This window comes from Dipodascopsis tothii (assembly GCF_038497935.1).
Source record: "Dipodascopsis tothii strain CBS 759.85 unplaced genomic scaffold V1510scaffold_35, whole genome shotgun sequence".
Classification (NCBI taxonomy): Eukaryota; Fungi; Ascomycota; class Lipomycetes; order Lipomycetales; family Lipomycetaceae; genus Neoaidaea; species Neoaidaea tothii.
In genome coordinates, this window is record NW_027118019.1 from 83,197 (window position 1) to 101,126 (window position 17,930).

The window sequence follows — 17,930 nt, forward strand, 5'->3', positions numbered from 1 at the left end:
GTGTGATCGGGACCGGTTTTTCTATCAAACATGCAACTAGCTGTGGTGCACGCGATTGGAACGCGATCTGCCGCGGCCGGCGGCGCTGCGGCCGGTGTGCGGCTGCTTGGACTGGGCGCGCGCTGGCCAGGCGCGCCGGCGGCCGGCCGGCGGTGGGCCAGCGTGTACGTGGACGGCAAAGGTGAGCAAGCAACACGGCGGCGCTGACGGCAGACGGCGCGACCAAGCAGCGGTTCAACGAGGTGGGCGTGCAGCACCTGGCCGAGAGCCTGCACCGGCAGCTGTTCCCCAAGTACCGCGGGCTCAGGTCGACGACCGAGTGCTCGCCGGTGGCATCGTCGCCGCTGCACGCGCGGCAGCTGCTGAACCTGTCCAAGCGGCACCTGGACATGCACGGGCTGCTGGGCAAGTCCACAGACCGGTCGCCGCCGATCGAGGTCGAGCTGCCGCCGCTGGAGGGCCAGACGCTGGACGAGCACTTCACGAAGCTGGGCGCGGCCACCGGCGGCGGGTACCAGGCCAAGGCCACGCGGTTCGCGGAGGTGGAGCTGCCGGCCAGGCCGGCGGCGGACGCGTGGCTAGCGCAGTCCGGGTGGACCAAGTACGTGGCCGGGCGGGCGCCGGAGCGCGTCGAGCTGCCGGAAGACGACTGCCTGGTGTTTGACGTCGAGACGCTCTACAAGGAGTCGCCGTTCGCGGTCATGGCCGTGGCCGCGTCGGACAAGGCGTGGTACTGCTGGCTGTCGCCGTGGCTGATGGACGAGACGGAGAACAGCCGGCAGCTGGTGCCGATGGGCACGATGAAGGCCGAGAAGGTGATCGTGGGCCACAACGTGGGCTACGACCGGATCCGCATCAAGGACGAGTACAACTTCCGGATGTCCAAGGCCATGTTCATCGACACCATGTCGTTCCACATTGCCGTCAACGGCATGAGCTCGCAGCAGCGGCCGATGTGGAAGGCGCAGAAGAAGCTCGAGAAGGAGCGCGACGAGATCATGGACGCGATCACGTCGGACGAGCTCGGCGACATGATCGCCGACTACGGCGACTCGATCGAGGAGGCCATCCCGTGGATCTCCAAGAGCTCGATGAACTCGCTGCGGGACGTGGCCAAGCTGCACTGCGACCTCGAGATCGACAAGGAGGTGCGCGACAACTTTGCCAAGCTGGACCGGCCCAAGACGCGCGAGATGCTCAACGAGCTGGTGGACTACTGCGCGACCGACGTCGAGACGACGCACAAGGTGTACCGCAAGCTGCTGCCGGCGTTTCTCGAGCGGTGCCCGCACCCGGTGAGCTTCGCGGCCCTGCGGCACCTCTCGAGCGTGTTTCTGCCGGTCGACCGCTCGTGGACGGACTACGTCGCGCGCGCCGAGGACATCTTCCGCCAGCGGTTCGAGGAGACCAAGGCGCGGCTGCGCACGCTGGCGGCCGAGGCCGTCGAGCTCAAGGACCGACCGGCCGAGTACGAGGACGACCCGTGGCTGTCGCAGCTCGACTGGACAATCAAGGAGATCCGCATGACCAAGGAGACCAAGACGCAGCCGGCGCGGATGGTCAAGAACCAGAAGATGCCGGGGTTCCCGGAGTGGTACAAGGAGCTGTTCCCGTCCAAGGACGCGCCGATGAACATCTCGGTGCGCACGCGGATCGCGCCGCTGCTGCTGCGCATGTCCTGGGAGGGCTTCCCGCTGTTCTGGACCGACAAGCACGGCTGGACGATCCGCGTGCCGCACGCGGCGGCCAAGAAGTTCGAGGACAGCAACTTCACGCTGTGCGACGTCGACGACGAGAAGAAGCCGTTTTTCCGCGCCGACACGGCGCACAAGTACTTCAAGATCCCGCACAAGGATGGCCCCAAGGCGCGGTGCGCGTCGCCGATGGCCAAGGGCTATGTCTCGTTCTTCGAGTCGGGCGTGCTCTCGTCCGAGTACCCGTACGCGCGCGAGGCGCTCAAGATGAACGCGTCGTGCTCGTACTGGATCTCGGCGCGCGAGCGCATCTTCAACCAGATCCCGATCTGGGCCGGCTCGGACCTGGACGACATCGGCGTGCCGGCGTCGTCCGTCGGCGGCGGCCCGGCGCCGGACGCGGCCAACACGGTGGGCATGATCCTGCCGTCGATCGTGCCCATGGGCACGATCACGCGGCGCGCGGTCGAGAACACGTGGCTGACGGCGTCGAACGCCAAGAAGGACCGCGTGGGCTCCGAGCTCAAGGCCATGGTGCGCGCGCCGGCCGGGTACAAGTTTGTCGGCGCCGACGTGGACTCGGAGGAGCTGTGGATCGCCAGCCTGGTTGGCGACTCGCAGTTCGGCCTCCACGGCGGCACGGCCATCGGCTGGATGACGCTCGAGGGCACCAAGAACGAGGGCACGGACCTGCACTCGGTCACGGCCAAGATCCTCAGCATCAACCGCAACCAGGCCAAGGTGTTCAACTACGGCCGGATCTATGGCGCAGGCATGAAGTTCGCCATCCAGCTCCTGCGCCAGTTCAACCCGACCGTGACCGACAAGGACGCCCAGAAGGTCGGCACGGACCTGTACTCGTCGACCAAGGGCAGCAAGGCGACGACGCGCAAGAAGTACCCGACGTCGCAGTTCTGGCACGGCGGCACCGAGAGCCTGATGTTCAACCGGCTCGAGGAGATCTCGCGCCAGCACCTGCCGCGGACGCCGGTGCTGGGCGCGGCCATCACCGAGGCGCTGCAGCAGGCCAACCTGACCAAGGACGCCAGCTTCATGACGTCGCGGATCAACTGGGCGATCCAGTCGAGCGGCGTGGACTACCTGCACCTGCTGATTGTGTCGATGGACTACCTCGTCCAGAAGTACGGCATCGAGGCCCGGCTGTGTCTGTCGGTGCACGACGAGATCCGGTACCTGGTCAAGGAGAAGGACCAGTACCGGGCTGCGATGGCGCTGCAGATCTCCAACATCTGGACGCGGGCGATGTTCTGCGAGCAGCTGGGGATCTACGACATCCCGCAGTCGTGCGCGTTCTTCTCGGCGGTCGACATCGACACGGTGCTGCGCAAGGAGGTCGACATGGACTGCATCACGCCGTCGCAGCCGGTGCCGATCCAGAGCGGCGAGTCGCTGTCGATCCGCGAGCTGCTGGAGAAGGACGACTCGGCGCTGAAGCTGCCGGAGAAGATCGACATCATTGCCGAGCTGGACCAGCAGATCAAGAATCTCGAGTACACGCCGCGGACGCCGGTGTTTGAGGACATGCTGGCGACCCAGGTCGACCTGTACCGACAGTTTCCGAGCCGGGTGTCGGTGCCGAGCAACGACCTGCAGTTTGTGAGCGCGCAGATCAGCAAGGACGGCGCGGCGGACCCGAAACTGCCGAGCTTCAAGGAGCTGCTGGCGTTTGCGACGGCGCCGCGGGAGACGGGGACGCCACGGGAGGCGCAAGCGGGGCCGGCGCCTCGGGCGGAGCCGCGGGCGCGCAAAAAGACCGAAGCGGCGACCGAAGCGACGGCGCCGGCTGTGGCCGAGCCGACCGCGACTGTGCCGGAACTTGCCGGGGCCGCAGCCGCCGCTGCCCGAGGGCCAGCGCCCCTCGACGGAGTCGCCGCCGGAAGCTCACCCATCGACGAGCTGGCAGCGACTCCGCCGAGGAGAGCTGTCCCGCGGGCAGACGCACGCGAGCTGCCGCCAGGCTCGCTCAGCGCCCGCGCCAAAGCCAAACCCCGACCGAAACGCAAGAAAGCAAGTACCGAGCCGGGGCCGTCGTCAGACGCGTCCGCCACTGCTGCGGCCGCAGCGAGCCCTCCCAGCCAGCCTTCGCCGGAACGTTCCGCTGACACCAGACCACCCAGAGACTTACCAGAAAGAGACTGCGGACCTGTCGAGACGGTCGAGCTTGAGCTGGAGCCAGTGCCCGAGCCAGACGGATTCGACCCCGAGCCGGCCGAAGATTGCTCGAAACGAAAGGCAATGGACGCGCCGGCCGCTTATAAGGCAGCCGAGACGCGTGGGCCGTTTGTGGCTGAGGCAAATGAGGCCGGCCCCAAGCCCAAGAGGCCGCTAGTGCAGGCACGGGCCGACGCGATTGTCCAGGCCGGCGGCAGCGAGCCGGGGCGCCACTGGAAGCTGGCGGTGGCGGACTTTGGGTACAAGTCCACGAACGACTTTTTCAAGGAGAACATCCAGCCGGTATACGTGCAGTTTGACCTCCACGACGTGGACGGCACGGGCAAGGTAGACTACCGGGTGCAGTCTGTGCAGCGGGTGCGGCAGCCGTGGAGGCCGGGGCCGGGGGACGTGCGGCCGTCTGAGCCGCCGCTGCGGAGCTTGGCGACCAAGCCGCGGCTGCGGCGGACGGGAGTGAGCCGCACACCGTGCGGCTGAGACTGAGCCGCATTGCGGCTCTCGACGCTCCTACGCACGCTCCTTACGCACGTTCCTTACGCACGCTCCTTACACACGCTCCCTACTCTGCACGCACGCTCTCTACGCACGCTCCTTGCACCGACCGTTTACGCTCTCTACTTTGATGTTTGATGTACCATAGAGGATGTTATGATTGGATATATGGGGAATGTACAAGATTGAATGTCTAGCACGCCACCGACGTCATCGTGCATGTGCATGCATGCATGACAGCCGATGCACCCCTGTATGCAGCTGCATGCACGTGCCACCGGCGGCTATGTGCCCCGGCGACTCGTCGAGGGTGCGCCTGCGGGCGGCTATATGCCCGCCGGCGGCTATATGACAGCCTCCGGCGGCGACTCCGTCGAGGGTGCGCCCTGCGGGCGGCTATATGCCCGCCGGCGGCTATATGACAGCCTCCGGCGGCGACTCCGTCGAGGGTAGCTGCCCTCCGGGCAGAGCGCTTGGATGCATTCACCTGCGGCCGCCCGCAGGGCGCACCCTCGACGGAGTCGCCGCCGGAGGCTGTCATATAGCCGCCAGCGGGCATACAGCTGCACCGCAACGCTAGTAGAACGGCGCCCAACCGCAGTAGAGCAATGCAAGGTTCTCGACGGCAGTGGCGTCGCGGATGAGCTCGTTGACGACCTGGAAAGAGCTCCAGGTAGTGGCGAGCTTGCGGCGGACGGTGACGAGGGCGTGCTCGGCGCCAGACTCGCCGGTTATGGACAGGGACTTTTCGAGGAGCTGCTGCTCGAGCGAGACCAGGTCGTCGGAGCCGTCGGCGAGCCGGGGCGTGGGGACCGGGTCCACCGCGGTGTCGGGGTCGCTGGGCTGGGACCGTTTGGCGAGCCGGGTCTTCTTCGGCTCGACGTCGACGTCGCCGTCGTCCTGCAGCCGCTTCTTGCGGAGCGGCGAGATGGTCCACGAGTACAGCGGGTCGTACTTGAGCACGTCGAGAATGGTCATGATGCTGTCGGCCTCGGCGCGGAGCAGGTCCAGCGAGAGCTCGCAGCAGCGGCGAAACACGCCGTCGGTGCCCGAGAGGCCCATGCCGTCGACAATGTCGCGTGTGAGCCGGAACGGCACGCGCTCGGGAATGGGCAGGACCTTGCCCTGGTCAAAGGCGACGCCGAGGTCGATGTGGACGGGCTCGCCGGTGGCAGTGTCGAGCAGGATGTTGTTGCAGTGGCGGTCGCCGAGGCCGAGCACGTTGCCGACGACCGAGACGGCGGCCGTCGCGCGCGTGTAGGCGGTGCGGTTGCGCAGCCAGACGCGCGGCGTGCGGAACCGCTCGAGGAAGAAGAACGAGAGCACGGGCGCGAGGTGGGCGGCCACGTCGGCGTAGACGGCGACGCGGTCGGCCGGCGTGCGTGCCTGCGCGTCCTTCATCTTGCGCCGGCACACGTTGAGCGCGTAGTCGCCGGGGTTGAGCCGGCCGTGCAGGTCCGAGAGCACGTCCATGAGCGCGACGGTGTGCTCGACAAACTCGATCACGCCGGCGGTGTGGCCCAGCGGGACGACCTTGTACGTGCGGATGTGGAGGCCGCGCTGGCGCGTGCCGCTGTTTTTGGCAAACAGCTCGTTGACCTGGCCAAAGACCTGCTCCATGATGGCGTCCTGGCGCAGGTCGTCGTTGCCGCCCTTGACCAGCAGCTTGTGGTCGCGGCCGTCGTCGGCCGTGCACGTGCAGATCTTGGGCTGGCTGAGCCCGGACGCCAGGACCAGCGCTGGCCGGAACGCGACGATCCGCGGCACCGAGCTGTAGTCGCGGTCGGCGCGCACGGCCACGTGCACGGTCGGCGGCGGCACGTCAAAGTCCGAGCCGCGCCACCAGGCGGCGTTGCTGACGTCGTCGAACGCGAGCCGGCCGCCGCGCCGGAACGAGTGCTGCGCCAGCCGCGTGAAGTTGTCGGCCGCGCGCTCGATCGGCCCGATGTACGCGCGCGCAAACGCCCGGTCGGCCTGCAGCTGGCGCCAGACGGCGCTGGCGGCCGTCGCGCGCAGCCGCGCGGTCACGTCGCGGGCGTTCTCCTTGGGCAGCGCCGTGCGCACGCCCGCGAGCTGGTACAGGCCGTGGTACGGGTGGTCGCGGCAGATGCGGCCGACGACCGCCTTGAGCAGCCGCTGGAACGGCGTGTCCAGCTCGAGCAGCCGCGACGAGAACTGATTGATGCAGACGACGAGCCGCGCCGACGGCGTGTGGCCGACGTGGGCCTCGGCGGCCGCGTTCGCTCCGGCCGAGAACGCGTTGGCCAGCCACAGCGAGCAGAACCGGTAGACGTCCTCGACGTGCTTGTCCGACTCGGCCAGCGACAGCAGGTAGAACCGCAGCGACTTGTGGACAAAGTCGTCGCGGCTGGCGACGAGCTGGCGGTGTTCCGAGTCGACGGCGTCGAACTGGATGCGCACGCGGCCGAGATGGACCTGGATCCGCTTGCGCTCCGAGCCGGCCGGCGTGGCTGCGGCCAGGCTCTCGAGGTCGGCCACCTCCTTGCGTTTCTGCCCGCGCAGGCGCTCGAGCCGGCCAAAGTCCTCGGCGTAGACCGGGCCGTGCAGCTGCGCGTCGCAGAACCGCGCAAACTCGCGGTACGCGTGCGCCTTGTCGGCGCCGGTGGCCGCGTCGTCGATGGACTCGATTGCGGCCGCGAGGAACTTGCGCATGATCTCCTCGGGCCGCTCGCGGCGCTCCTGGGCGGTCCAGCGGCCGAGCGTGGCCGCCCGCGAGCTGTAGGGCGTGGCCAGGCCGACCAGGGCCGCGGCCAGCGACTCGGCGTGGCCCCCGGCGGCGCCGTCGAGCGCGGGCGCCGGCCCGGCTGCGTGCGTGGCCCGCTCGAGCACGGCGATGGCCGCGCCGGTCTTGCCGCTGGCCCACAGGAACTCGGCGGTCTCGGTCATGAGCACGGCCTCGAACGCGGCGCGCAGGGTGTCCGGGACGGCCGGCGCGAGCGTGTGCAGCCGCTGGCACGCGGCCGCGGCCTTTTGCAGCTCGCGGCGGTCGCGCGCGCTGGCGCCGAGGTGCCGGACCATGCGCGCCTCGGCCAGCGCCAGACGCGGCCGCAGTTCGGGCACGCGCCGGCCGGTCAGGCCGAGCATGGTCGCGCGCAGCTTGAGCAGGTCCTCGAACGCGTGCAGCGGCCGGAAGTCCGTCCACGCCAGGCGGGCCTCGAACCGGTCAAGGACAGCGTCCAGCGAGCGGCCGTCGACGACGGCAGCCACGTCGGCCATCTCGGCAATGGACGCCAGCGTCAGCAGGCGCTCCCGGACAGAGCGCGCCGTGGGCGCCGGCTCGGCCAGCGCCGCAAACGCGCCGGCGCCTGCCCGGGCCAGCGCGGCCGCCAGCCCGCCGTCGGCCGCCGCTGTCTGCAGCAGCTCGTACGTCAGCTGCTGGCGGCCGCCGCCGGCCGGTGGATGCAGGTCCCACTGGCCGAGCTGCCACGCCGTCTGGAACAGGTACTCGGGGTCGAACTCGCTGCGGTCGCCGAGCCGGACAGCTGCGTCGTTGTAAACGGCACGGGCGAGCGCCGTGTGGCCTGCGCGAGCGACCGCGGCCAGCAGGTCCGTTGCCGCGCGCGTCTGCCCGGCGTCGCCGGCCGTGTCGGCCATGCCCGACCGGTACGTGAACAGCGCGGCCGTGTCGTTCTCGTACTCGGCCGTCCGGGCGAGGCTGTCGAGCGAGTACGCGGCCGTGGAGCTGTAGAACGCGTCCGGGTCGTCGATGCTCGTGTAGATCTCGACAATGTCGGCGGCGACGGCGTCGAGGGCGCCGCGGCCGTCGAGCTTCCACAGGCTCTCGCACAGCAGCATGGCCGCGGAGAACATGTTGCAGCCCACGGCGGCGTGGACGAGCGTCGGCAGGCGAAGGCCGGGCACGCATGCCAGCCGTTCACGCCACGGCTGCACCAGCACGTCTGCGCACTGCAGATAGAGGAACGTGCCGATAACGAGCTGTTGGTGACGCGCGTAGGCCGGTCCGGCGGTCAGCACGCGCTCGAAGAGCGCGCCGACGCGTGCACGGCCGTCGTCTGTGGCAAGACTCTCCAGGACGACGTACCGGAACAGTTTCTCGGCGGGCGCGTGGACGACAGCAAGCAGAGCGACCAGCGGCCGGAAAAACGGCACGGCCACGCCAAGCGCTGCGCACAGACCGGCCGTGGCCGCAGCGACCCAGCCGGCGTAGTCGGCCAGCGGCGGGTCGGCCACGGCCGGCGACGCGGTCTGCGTCAGGTCAAAGCCCTGGAACCGGGCCGCACGCACGTCGTCGGCCACAGCCCGGTCGAAGTTGGCCGTAGTGTAGCCCTTGCGCAGCAAGTAGAGCACCATCGGCCGCAGTGAGCTCTCGGTGGCGGCCTGGACGGCCGGGTCCGCCGAGTCGCGCAGCGCCGAGACGTGGTACACGATCGCCCGGGCCGACCGCAGGGCGGTGCCGGTCGGCGCCAAGCCGTCCGGGCCGTCCGTGGCCACGTCCAGGCCGTCGTACCATGTGGTGGGAAAGTCGCCGGTGGCAGCGTAGGCGCGGCCGCAGACGCCGGTGGCCCATTCGACGAAGCCGGGCGACAGGCCGGGCTCCCGAGCGAGCTCGACCAGCGCCGGAAAGAGCTCGACTGCGTCTGCGTCGGTCGCCAGCAGCGTCCGGCGCATTTCGACGTTCGCGTCCAGATCGGCGCCCAGCAGCGCCCGGCCGTAGTCGGCCGCGAGGCGGTCGAACGGGCCGATGCCGGCCAGCAGATGCCGCAGCGGCCGGCTGTCGGCGTCGATCCAGGCACGCCAGTCGCGGTCACCGCCAGCGGCGATGTCCGCGGCCACGTGCAGCACCGGCAGCGCGTCGCGGACGTCGTCGTGGGCAGCCAGCGCGGTCTGCAGCTCGCGGAACCAGGCCAGGAACCGGCTGACCGCGGGCGGCCGTGTGCGCAGCCGGCACAGGTGGGCGGCCAGCTGCATGGCCACGCGCACAAACAGCCGCGGATCGTGCTCGAACACGCCGTGGACAGCCAGGTACCGCACCACGTCCAGCACGTCGGCTGTGCACGCCGAGTCCTCGGCCAGCGGCAGCAGCGCGTGCAGAATCGTGCGCGCAAAGTGCGGCCGGTGCGCGCGCGCCTGCGCCAAACAGACCACGAGCTTGGTCTGCTTGACGACCACGCACCGCTGCTGTCCGTTCGAGCACACGCGCAGGCCGTCCAGCACCAGCCGCGCCGTGTACGCCAGCAGCGCCGAGTTGCGGAACAGCTCGGCCAGTCCGGCCCGGCCGCGGGCGTCGTCGATCGCCGTCAGAGCGTCTTCGGCCGTGCAGTACGGCTCGAGCGGCGTGTCGAGCTGGTCGTCGTAGTCGAGTGTGCCGTAGTGGTTGAGCTCGCGCCAGAGCACGGCCTCGGGCGCGTGGCCGGCGGCGGCGACGTCGGCGTCCGAGACGCCCCGCAGGTCGACGCGGGCGACCACAAACGCGACCACTGTCAGCACGCGCTCGCGCCAGAGCGTGCGGACGCGGTCGGCGCCGATGGCAGCCGTCACACGCTCGTCGATGCCCGGCCGGGCACCCGGCACGAGATACGCGTAGGCGGCGATCTGGTGGAACGCGTGCTCGACCAGGTCCGCCGACGGGCGGCCGAGTACGGCGGCCATGTCGGCCAGCAGCTCCGCCGCCACGTCGGTCCCGCCCGGCGGCTTGAGGTACGCCTGCGCGAGCAGCTCGTCCGCGTAGCCCTCGTACAGTTCTGCACGCGATCCGAGCCCAAACACGGCGATCGGCAGCTCGGCCAGCGGAATGTCGTACTGCACCCAGGTGTAGACGATCTGGGACGCGTAGCGGCCAAACAGCTCGGCCGGGCGGACGCCGCGAGCTGCCGCAATCATGCTGAAACAGCACGCCGCGTACGCACGCACCGACTCCAGCTGGCCGACCTCCACCAGATTGTACACGGCCGAGCGGACGACGGCGGCCTCGGACATGGCGAGCTGGGCAAACGTGAACGCGCGCAGGGCCATGCCCTCGACGTTTTCCTCCAGCGTCTCGAGCTGCTTGTGGACGTCCAGGTAGATCGCGTGGTGGTCCGTCGCCGGGAAGAGCGCAAAGAACCGGGGCGCCAGCAGGGCCATGCGGTACTTCACAGCCACGTCCGCGTGCCGAAAGAGGTCGCGGAACAGCGACGCCGCCGCCGGCACGGCCGTCGCCGTGCGGCCGTAGTTTGTGTCGGCGGCCTGCACGTGCAGCAGCAGGTCGGCCAGGGCCACCAGGACCGCGCTCGAGACCTCGGCGGACGACAGTCGCAGGCGCACGATCCAGTTGTAGAGGTCCTGCAGGATGCGTGCGGCCGGGTGCGCCGGCGAGACGCCCTCCGGCACCCACAGCGGCAGCGCGCGGTCGAGCACGCCGACGACGACTGTGTGCAGAACCTCGGCGCGCTCAAAGTCGTAGCGGGCGACAAGTTTCTGCGCGAGCGCGCGGACGAGCGTGTCGAGGCGGTCGCGGTCGCCGGCCTGGACGAGGGCGTCGACCAGGTCGAGCACGAGCACGCACGACAGAAACATGGGCGTCGGGCCGAGCCCGGCCACGCAGTCGACCGCGGCGGCCAGGTCGCGGCCGGCGCCCTCGCGCTCGACCGCCAAGATCTGTAGCCGCAGTCGCGTGACGGCCTCGAGCGCCAGCACGGGCTCGTGCTCGTGCCAGTCGGCCAGCCGCCGGGGCAGCTCGGCGCCACGGCGCTGGTCGCCGTCGTCGAAGTCGTCCGACTGGCTGCGGTCAAAGAGCGCGTCCTGGGCGGCGGTCTGCGCGACGGCGACCGCCTTAAAGATGTCGGCGACCGCGCGAGCGTACGGCGCGGTCTCGAGGTCGACCAGACTGCCTGGGCCCACGAACGCGGCCAGCGCGGGCACGACCGGCTGGCCGTGTGCAGGCCCGGCGGCCACGCCGGCAAAGAACTGGTGCACTGGGGCGCCGGGGCTGATGAACCCGGGCACGCAGTCAGGCACGTCGTGGCCGACGCGGGCAACGAACGCTAGGGCGGCCAGCACGGCAAACGCGGCCGCACGCACCGTGTGGTCGCTGCCGTCGGCGGCCTGGTCTAGCAGGCGGCCGCAGAGCTCGCGCAACGACGTCACGACGCCCAGCACGCGCACGCGCTGGACCGGCGGCGGCGACAGCGTCGGCTCGTCGTCGGCCGGCCGCCGCGGGTCCGCCCACGCCGCCGCCGCGCTATCGTCCGCAAAGAGCAGGTATCGGACGGTGTCGGCCATGGCGGCCAAATGGTCCTGGGCCAGCACGGCGCGGCGAATCCAGGACCCGGCGGACTGGCGCTCGCGCATGGCGCACGCGTTGCCAGCACCCGAAACGAGCGCGGATCGCGCCATGCGGCCGGGCTGGCGCCCGGCGCAGATCAGCAGCAGCTCGAGCACGCGCGAGTAGTCCGAGGGTCCGCGCGAGTCGTCGGGCGGGTCGAGCCGCGTGCGCAGCCACGCCAGCAGGCTGTCACCGAACGTGGCCACGCTGCGGTCGCGGCGGCCGAGAAAGAAGCCGACGCCGGGCTCGTTGGCGGCGGCCCACAGCGCGGCCCAGAGCTCGCACGAGAAGTCGTTCAGTCGGCCGGGCGCGCTGGTGGCCGGGGCGGCCATGAGGTCGCCCAGCAGCTTGTGCAGGTCGGCACGGCTGTCGGGGACGGCCTGGTGGCCGCGGAGGGCCAGAAACGTCGAGAGAAACAGACAGCAGGCCGCCGAGCTGGCCGTGGGCACGTTGAGCGGGCCCTGGCTGGCGCAGAACGCCCACAGCCGGCGCCACAGGTCGGCCGAGGCCGCGAGCGTGCCGGCAGCGGCGTGGCGCCGGAACACGTTGACCAGGGCGGCGATCGCCCAGGACGCCGACGGCGGCGCGTCCGTCAGGGCCACGTGCAGCAGCCGCTCCTCGGCGGCAGGGGACATGGCGGCGTCGCCGGAGAGGAACCGCCGGGTGCCCGTCAGGAACGCGGCGAGCCGCATGTGGTGCGGCGCGGGCTCGTCGACGGCCAGTCGCAGCACGACGTGGTCCAGCGCGCTCGTCGGCGGGCTCGGCGTCTCGGACTCGGCCGTCCGCAGCAGCCGGCGCCGTTTGGGCTTTCGCGCCGGCGTCGCTGTCGCCGGCTCAAACAGGTCGGCGTCGACGTAGTCGTCAAAGGACGCAACCAGCACCAGCACCGACCATGCGTAGAACGTGTGCGGCCGGACAGCCTCGAGCCCGCCAAACTCGAGCCACGCGTGGTCGCGGCGCTTGCCGTCCATCGACACGTAGCGACCGTGCGCCATTGGCAGGGCCAGGTCGTCCAGCGCCAGCGCATTGCGCTCGACACGGGTTTCGGCGACGAGCGCGTACGCGAGCGTGGCCATGGCCGGCGCAATGGCCGCGCGATCGCGTCGCGTGTAGTAGTCGACGCCGGGTCGGGCCAGCACGAGCGTCGCCACCATCTGCTCCTTGAGCGCGGGCGTGCGCGCGTCCGGCCAGAGCGCGGCCACGGCGGCCACGGCGGCCGCGCACGCCCGCTTGTACAGGCCCACGTTGTTGGTGACGCTGAACTGCAGCACGCCGTTCAGTACGCCGACCGCCTCGAGCGCGCAGGTCTCGGACGTGTGGGTCTGCAGCCAGGCCGCCGCGACGTCAAACACGCGGTCCGCGCACGGCGCCAGCCGCGCGCCCGCCGCCGTCAGGAGGCTGTTGAGCGTCGCAAAGATGTCGGTCATGTGCAGCGCCGGCTCGTCCGGCGAGCGCCCGGCCAGCGCCAGCTGCGCATCGACCGCGCTCACGCAGAACAGCACGAGCGCGTCCCACTCGGCCGCGGCAAAATGCTCGACGTGCGGCGCGTGCCCGCACAGCACGCGCAGCGTCTGCGTGTAGTTGATCTCCAGCGGCTCGAGAAACACCGTCCCGGCCACGGTGCCGGGCCCGGCCGCCAACGCCGCCGTCCCGCCCGCGCCCGAAAACGAGAACGGCAGGACCTGGACGATGTGCTGGGTCAGCGCGCGCACGGTCTTGGCGCGCAGCTGCGCGTTGGCGCGCTCGACCAGCGCGCGCACGACTGCGGCCGCGTGCGTCAGGCGCTCCGACACGGCCGACACGGACCCGGCCGAGCGCGTCGGGCCGGTCGCCAGCTGCGCGGCCGCCACAGCCTTGACGTACGCCGTCTTTTCGCGCACGACCACGTGGAAGAGCGCGTCGCACAGCTTGTGGTAGGCCTTGTCTGAGATCCCGGCCGACAGCTCGGGGTTGTGCACGATCCGGTGGAGGCTGTCGAGGCCGTCCGCGCGGTCCTTGACCTTGTCTGACAGCACATTTTCTGGCCGTCAGCAGCTGCCCACGCGTCTGCGGCGGCAGCCGGACGGCAGGCGGCCTCTGGCGGCCTCCAGCAGCACGCCTGCGCGTCCGGCGCCCGTCCCGACCGCTTACCGTAGATTTGCAGCAGACTCCGGTCGTTCATGGTCGCTGGCGGCGGCGGATGTTTGATAGGATTCGCCGCGGATTCATTCCTCCCGCCGGTCGCCCGCGTCCGCTCGCGGTTTACGCGTACCAAAAAAAAGCCCTCGTCTGCGGCTGTCGATCCGTGTGCGTGACGGCCGCGATTGCAACGCTGTGCGCCGGTGGGGGCAGAAAATGCGAAATAGTGTCCGTGGTGGTGAGGTCGCGGCGGCCTAATTACACAAACCCCCAGACGCAGCGCCAAATTTTCTGCGACTCACACACTCGCCGCGAACAGATCGCAACCGGCAATAACAGGCCCGAGCGCAAGCAGCCGACCCACGGCCGACCCTACGCCCTACCAAACAGTCCAGATGAGCGCCGACGACCCGCTGACGTCGACACTGCGTCCTGGTAAGTGTCCCCGGCGCGCGCAGGCTGACCGCCAGCCACGGACGCCGTGCTCACGATCCGCGTGATCAAGTCGTTCCCGTACCGCACGGTCAAGAACATGATCCTCAAGGACGTGGACCTGACCAAGACCACGGTGGCGGAGCTGCATGACCTGTGTGTGCAGAGTAAGTGGGCGTACGGGCGCACTGACGGCAGAAATCAAGACCGAATCGGCGTTTCGGCCGTACCGCACGGTCGAGCTGGACACGCTCAAGCTGTACACCAAGGCGCACGGGTCCAAGACCACGAACCTGGTGATCAACCTCGACCACGACGAGTGGATCCTGAGCGACCCCAGCAAGACGCTGGCCGAGGTCGGGATGGAGAACGAGACCGAGGTCAGCCTGTTCAACCGGCGGGCGTACAGCGAGTACAAGGCCAACCCGGTGGACAAGTGGTAGCCGGCGGGCGCCCGGGGGCAGGCCGCGGCCGACGAAGTGTACATAACATTCATAAAGATGCAAGAGCCCTAAATACAACCGTGAACAGGAAAGAATACAATGCCCCGGGAGATGCATGCAAGCAGAAACAGCCCAAACTACCGTTATGAGAACATAAATGACGAGATGAAGAGAGATGGTTCCTAGATGATGGCGTAGCAAACATAATGCGTGAGTCGTGATTGGCGGCTAGGCCTGGAGCGCGCGGATGGTCTCGGCGTCGGACGCGTAGCCCTTGTCGTGGTCGGACTCGTCGTCGGACGAATGCGCGAGCAGCGGGCGGCGAAAGAAGTGTGGCTTCTCCTTGCCGCCGGTGGCGTTGTAGCGGATGAGCGGGCTGGCTGTGCGCAGCCGCCGCTTCTTGGCGTCGGCCGCGGGCCCGGCGTGCTTGCGGCCGGACCAGAGCGCGGTGGGCGCGAGGGTGAAGGTGGGGTTGGCGTAGCTCTGGTCGTAGCCGCCGGCGGTGTAGCGCAGCGCGGCGCCAAAGTCGTCGTCGTCGTCGTCCCAGTGCAGGCCATCGGGCGAGTCCTGCTGGGCGACGATCTCGACGTCGACCGAGGCGTAGCCGCGGTCCGAGATCGAGAACTTGATCGAGCGCCGGTACCGCCCGGCGCCGGCCGACGTCGGCGGCGACGACAGCAGGTGGCTGCCGTAGCCGTAGTCGTACGCGTCTGCCGGCGCGCGCGCGCTCTTCTGGCGCCGGTGCGGGCGCTTGGTGCGCTCGAGCATCGGCGCCGGGGCTGCGTACGGCGGCCGCCGGAACGACGCCGCCGGGTTCACAAAGTCCATGTCGCTGCTGTTGCCGGTGCTTGTGCGCGTGTGGAAGAACGGCGCATACTGGATCGGCGAGTTGAAGATCCGCGCGTACTGTGGCTGGTGCTGCACCAGCGCCGCCGGCTGTAGCGTGCCGGGCGCGGCCGCGTACGGCTCGGCCGCGGCTAGCAGCGGCTCAGCCGCCGCCCGTCGGCCGTGCCCGGCATCATAGGAGTGCTCGTGGTCCGGGTGCTCGCGTTCGTAGACGTGGTCGGCCTCGGCGCGCCCGGCGGCCCGCGCCTGCGCGCCGCGCCGCACCCGCTTGGTCTCGGCGGCACCTGTCGCGCCAGCCTTGCGCTTGGTGCCGCGGGCAGCGGGCTCGGCCCGCCGCCGTCGGTCACTGTCGAATGCGCCAAAGCTGTCCACGGCCGACTCGTCCTCCTCGAGGATGCTCCAGTTCTGCAGCCCGCTGTTGTAGATCAGCGCCGGATTGACGTTGCTGTACGTCGCGGACGGCACAATTGGGCTAGAGACCGAGTGGGCATAGTCGTGGCCGTGGTCGTTGAGGAAGATGCCGATGCCCAGCGACTCTTCGCCGGCGGCCGCCAGCGGCAGCCGCGCCGGCGACGACATCGACCTCGCCATGTGCACCGACGGCGATAGTTCGCCGGCGTATGGTGACGCCGCGCCGCCTGCCAGCACCGCCTGACCCTTGCGCGTGGTCAATTGCACCGGCGGGCTGAGGCTGGTCGAGGGACCGGAATTGGGTGAGTGCGACCAGAACGCGCGCGCGCCTGACGACCCCGCCGACGACGACGACAGCGACGGCTCCAGGCTCGGCGTCTTGAGCAGCTCGTCCGAGTCCTCCTGGAACCGAGCGGGCTGGGACGGCAGCGGCGGTGGGCCGTCCGCGGCCGAGCTCAGGGGCTGGGCCAGAGACGCATGCTGCGGTGGCGCCACGGCAGCGGCCGGCGCAGGCTCCGCGGGGACAGCAGTCGCAGCAGGCATCGCAGCAGCCACCGTCGACGGCGTGGCGACCGTAATCGTTGCCGTTGGCGCTACCGGCGCGGCTGTCACCGTCGTCTCGGCCGGCACCGGCAGCGGGTGCTTGCGCGGCCGACCCTTCTTACCTGGCACGCGCGGCCGATCCAGCGGTCGCGCAGGTGCGCGCTCAGCCGGCCGGGCCGGCCGGTCAGCCTTGCGGCCGGGCTTGCGGCCTCGCTTCGCCGGCGACGGGCGTGGCTCCGACTCGGCCGCGAAGGTGTTGTGAAACGGGTCCGCGCGCACAGACTTGGCAGCCTGGCCATGAGCTTGCCGGGCCTGCTGCTCGTACAGGGCAATGTTATCGACCCTAGAGGGCTTCATCATGTACTGGATCAGCTCGGGGGAACTGGACGGAAGGCCGCGCGAGGTCAGGTCCTGGTAGGGCGCATACGACGGCACCTGACTTATATATGTATCTGGCGCCGCACGCACATCGTCGCCGGGATCGTGGCCATCACGGGCATTGGTGCCGTAAACGGCGGGGGCAGGGCCGACGCTGGCGCCGATGGCCAGCGCGGCGGGCGGTCTGGCCAGGGCCGACGGCGGCCCGAGTGCCAGGGTGTAGTAGCCACCGGCGGTGTGGTCTGGTCCTACCGTGGCCGGCAGATACGGGGAGGGTGCGGCGGACGGGGGGATGCTAGGATACACGACGTGAGCCCACGAGCTTGCTTGGATGGTACGACGTTGCACCGGCGACACGGTGTGAGACGCGGCAACCCAAAAATTTCCTAATCGATCGCAAACAAACACCCAAAAAACGCAAAGTCCAAATGGGGTTGCAAGCGACCGAGAAATAGGAAGAATAATTACCTCATTCTGTAGACAAGGGCCACACGGGCGTGCACTGAATCCAAGAGACAGGATCGTGGAACGGCCGCAGGCACCACGCGGACCGGCGGGCCCGGGCAGATGGAAACCGTCGGAAGCGGCCGGGGCAGAGCGGCTGCGCGTCGAACGGCGAGGCACAGGCGCAGGCGCCGGTGATGACGGGCGCTGGCGGGATGTGATGGGCAGACACACGGCCTGCGGGCGGGCCGCAGGCGGACCGTAGACGGGACGGCTGGGAGAGGGGCAGACGCGCCAGACGATGCAGGCGCTTCACGGCCAGCAGATCGGACGGCGAGACGGAACCAAGATTGCCAGATCGCCACAGACGGGACCAGGTTGGCGGCCCAGGGCTAGCACGGAGGCCGAATCGCGGGCTGAGATGGGTCGGGAACAGCCTCAGTGACCAGCACGAGTGTGAAACGTACGGGAGGGACCGGGCAGGCTTTTAAGGCGACAACGGTGGAGCTTGCCCGCGATTGCCGGGCTGTGCGCCGCCGCGGCCGCCCGAGGACCAGTACGAATCCGTCTGCCGGCAGACGCTGCCGACGCGACGTTCGGGCCGCCGTCGACGGCCGGCGCGTTGCTAGGCGCATGTAAGGTTCAGCAGGT

At 69.7% G+C, this 17,930-nt stretch overlaps 5 protein-coding genes across 5 annotated transcripts; 3 read left to right on the forward strand and 2 right to left on the reverse strand.

The window, feature by feature from the left end:
- The first annotated feature begins 110 nt into the window (after positions 1-110).
- Positions 111-4,071, forward strand: V1510DRAFT_422292 (DNA polymerase family A-domain-containing protein). Its single transcript, XM_066934767.1, has 2 exons — positions 111-3,302; positions 3,841-4,071. The coding sequence occupies exons 1-2, from the start codon at positions 390-392 to the stop codon at positions 4,042-4,044; spliced, it is 3,117 nt and encodes a 1,038-aa protein (XP_066787070.1). The 5' UTR covers positions 111-389; the 3' UTR covers positions 4,045-4,071.
- An 854-nt stretch (positions 4,072-4,925) lies between these two features.
- V1510DRAFT_431887 (uncharacterized protein) lies at positions 4,926-14,077 on the reverse strand. Its single transcript, XM_066935452.1, has 2 exons — positions 13,795-14,077; positions 4,926-13,684 (listed from the first exon to the last, which is right to left on the reverse strand). The coding sequence occupies exons 1-2, from the start codon at positions 13,823-13,825 to the stop codon at positions 4,956-4,958; spliced, it is 8,760 nt and encodes a 2,919-aa protein (XP_066787071.1). The 5' UTR covers positions 13,826-14,077; the 3' UTR covers positions 4,926-4,955.
- On the forward strand, positions 13,909-14,752 carry V1510DRAFT_422303 (uncharacterized protein). The gene is made up of 3 exons (XM_066934768.1): positions 13,909-14,217; positions 14,253-14,381; positions 14,413-14,752. The coding sequence occupies exons 1-3, from the start codon at positions 14,178-14,180 to the stop codon at positions 14,655-14,657; spliced, it is 414 nt and encodes a 137-aa protein (XP_066787072.1). The 5' UTR covers positions 13,909-14,177; the 3' UTR covers positions 14,658-14,752.
- On the reverse strand, positions 14,692-16,373 carry V1510DRAFT_422304 (uncharacterized protein). The gene has a single exon (XM_066934769.1). It carries the CDS (start codon positions 16,092-16,094, stop codon positions 14,886-14,888), a length of 1,209 nt encoding a protein of 402 aa, XP_066787073.1. The 5' UTR covers positions 16,095-16,373; the 3' UTR covers positions 14,692-14,885.
- V1510DRAFT_422305 (uncharacterized protein) lies at positions 16,374-17,727 on the forward strand. The gene is made up of 2 exons (XM_066934770.1): positions 16,374-17,130; positions 17,304-17,727. Exons 1-2 carry the CDS (start codon positions 16,392-16,394, stop codon positions 17,339-17,341), a joined length of 777 nt encoding a protein of 258 aa, XP_066787074.1. The 5' UTR covers positions 16,374-16,391; the 3' UTR covers positions 17,342-17,727.
- The last annotated feature ends 203 nt before the right edge of the window (positions 17,728-17,930 follow it).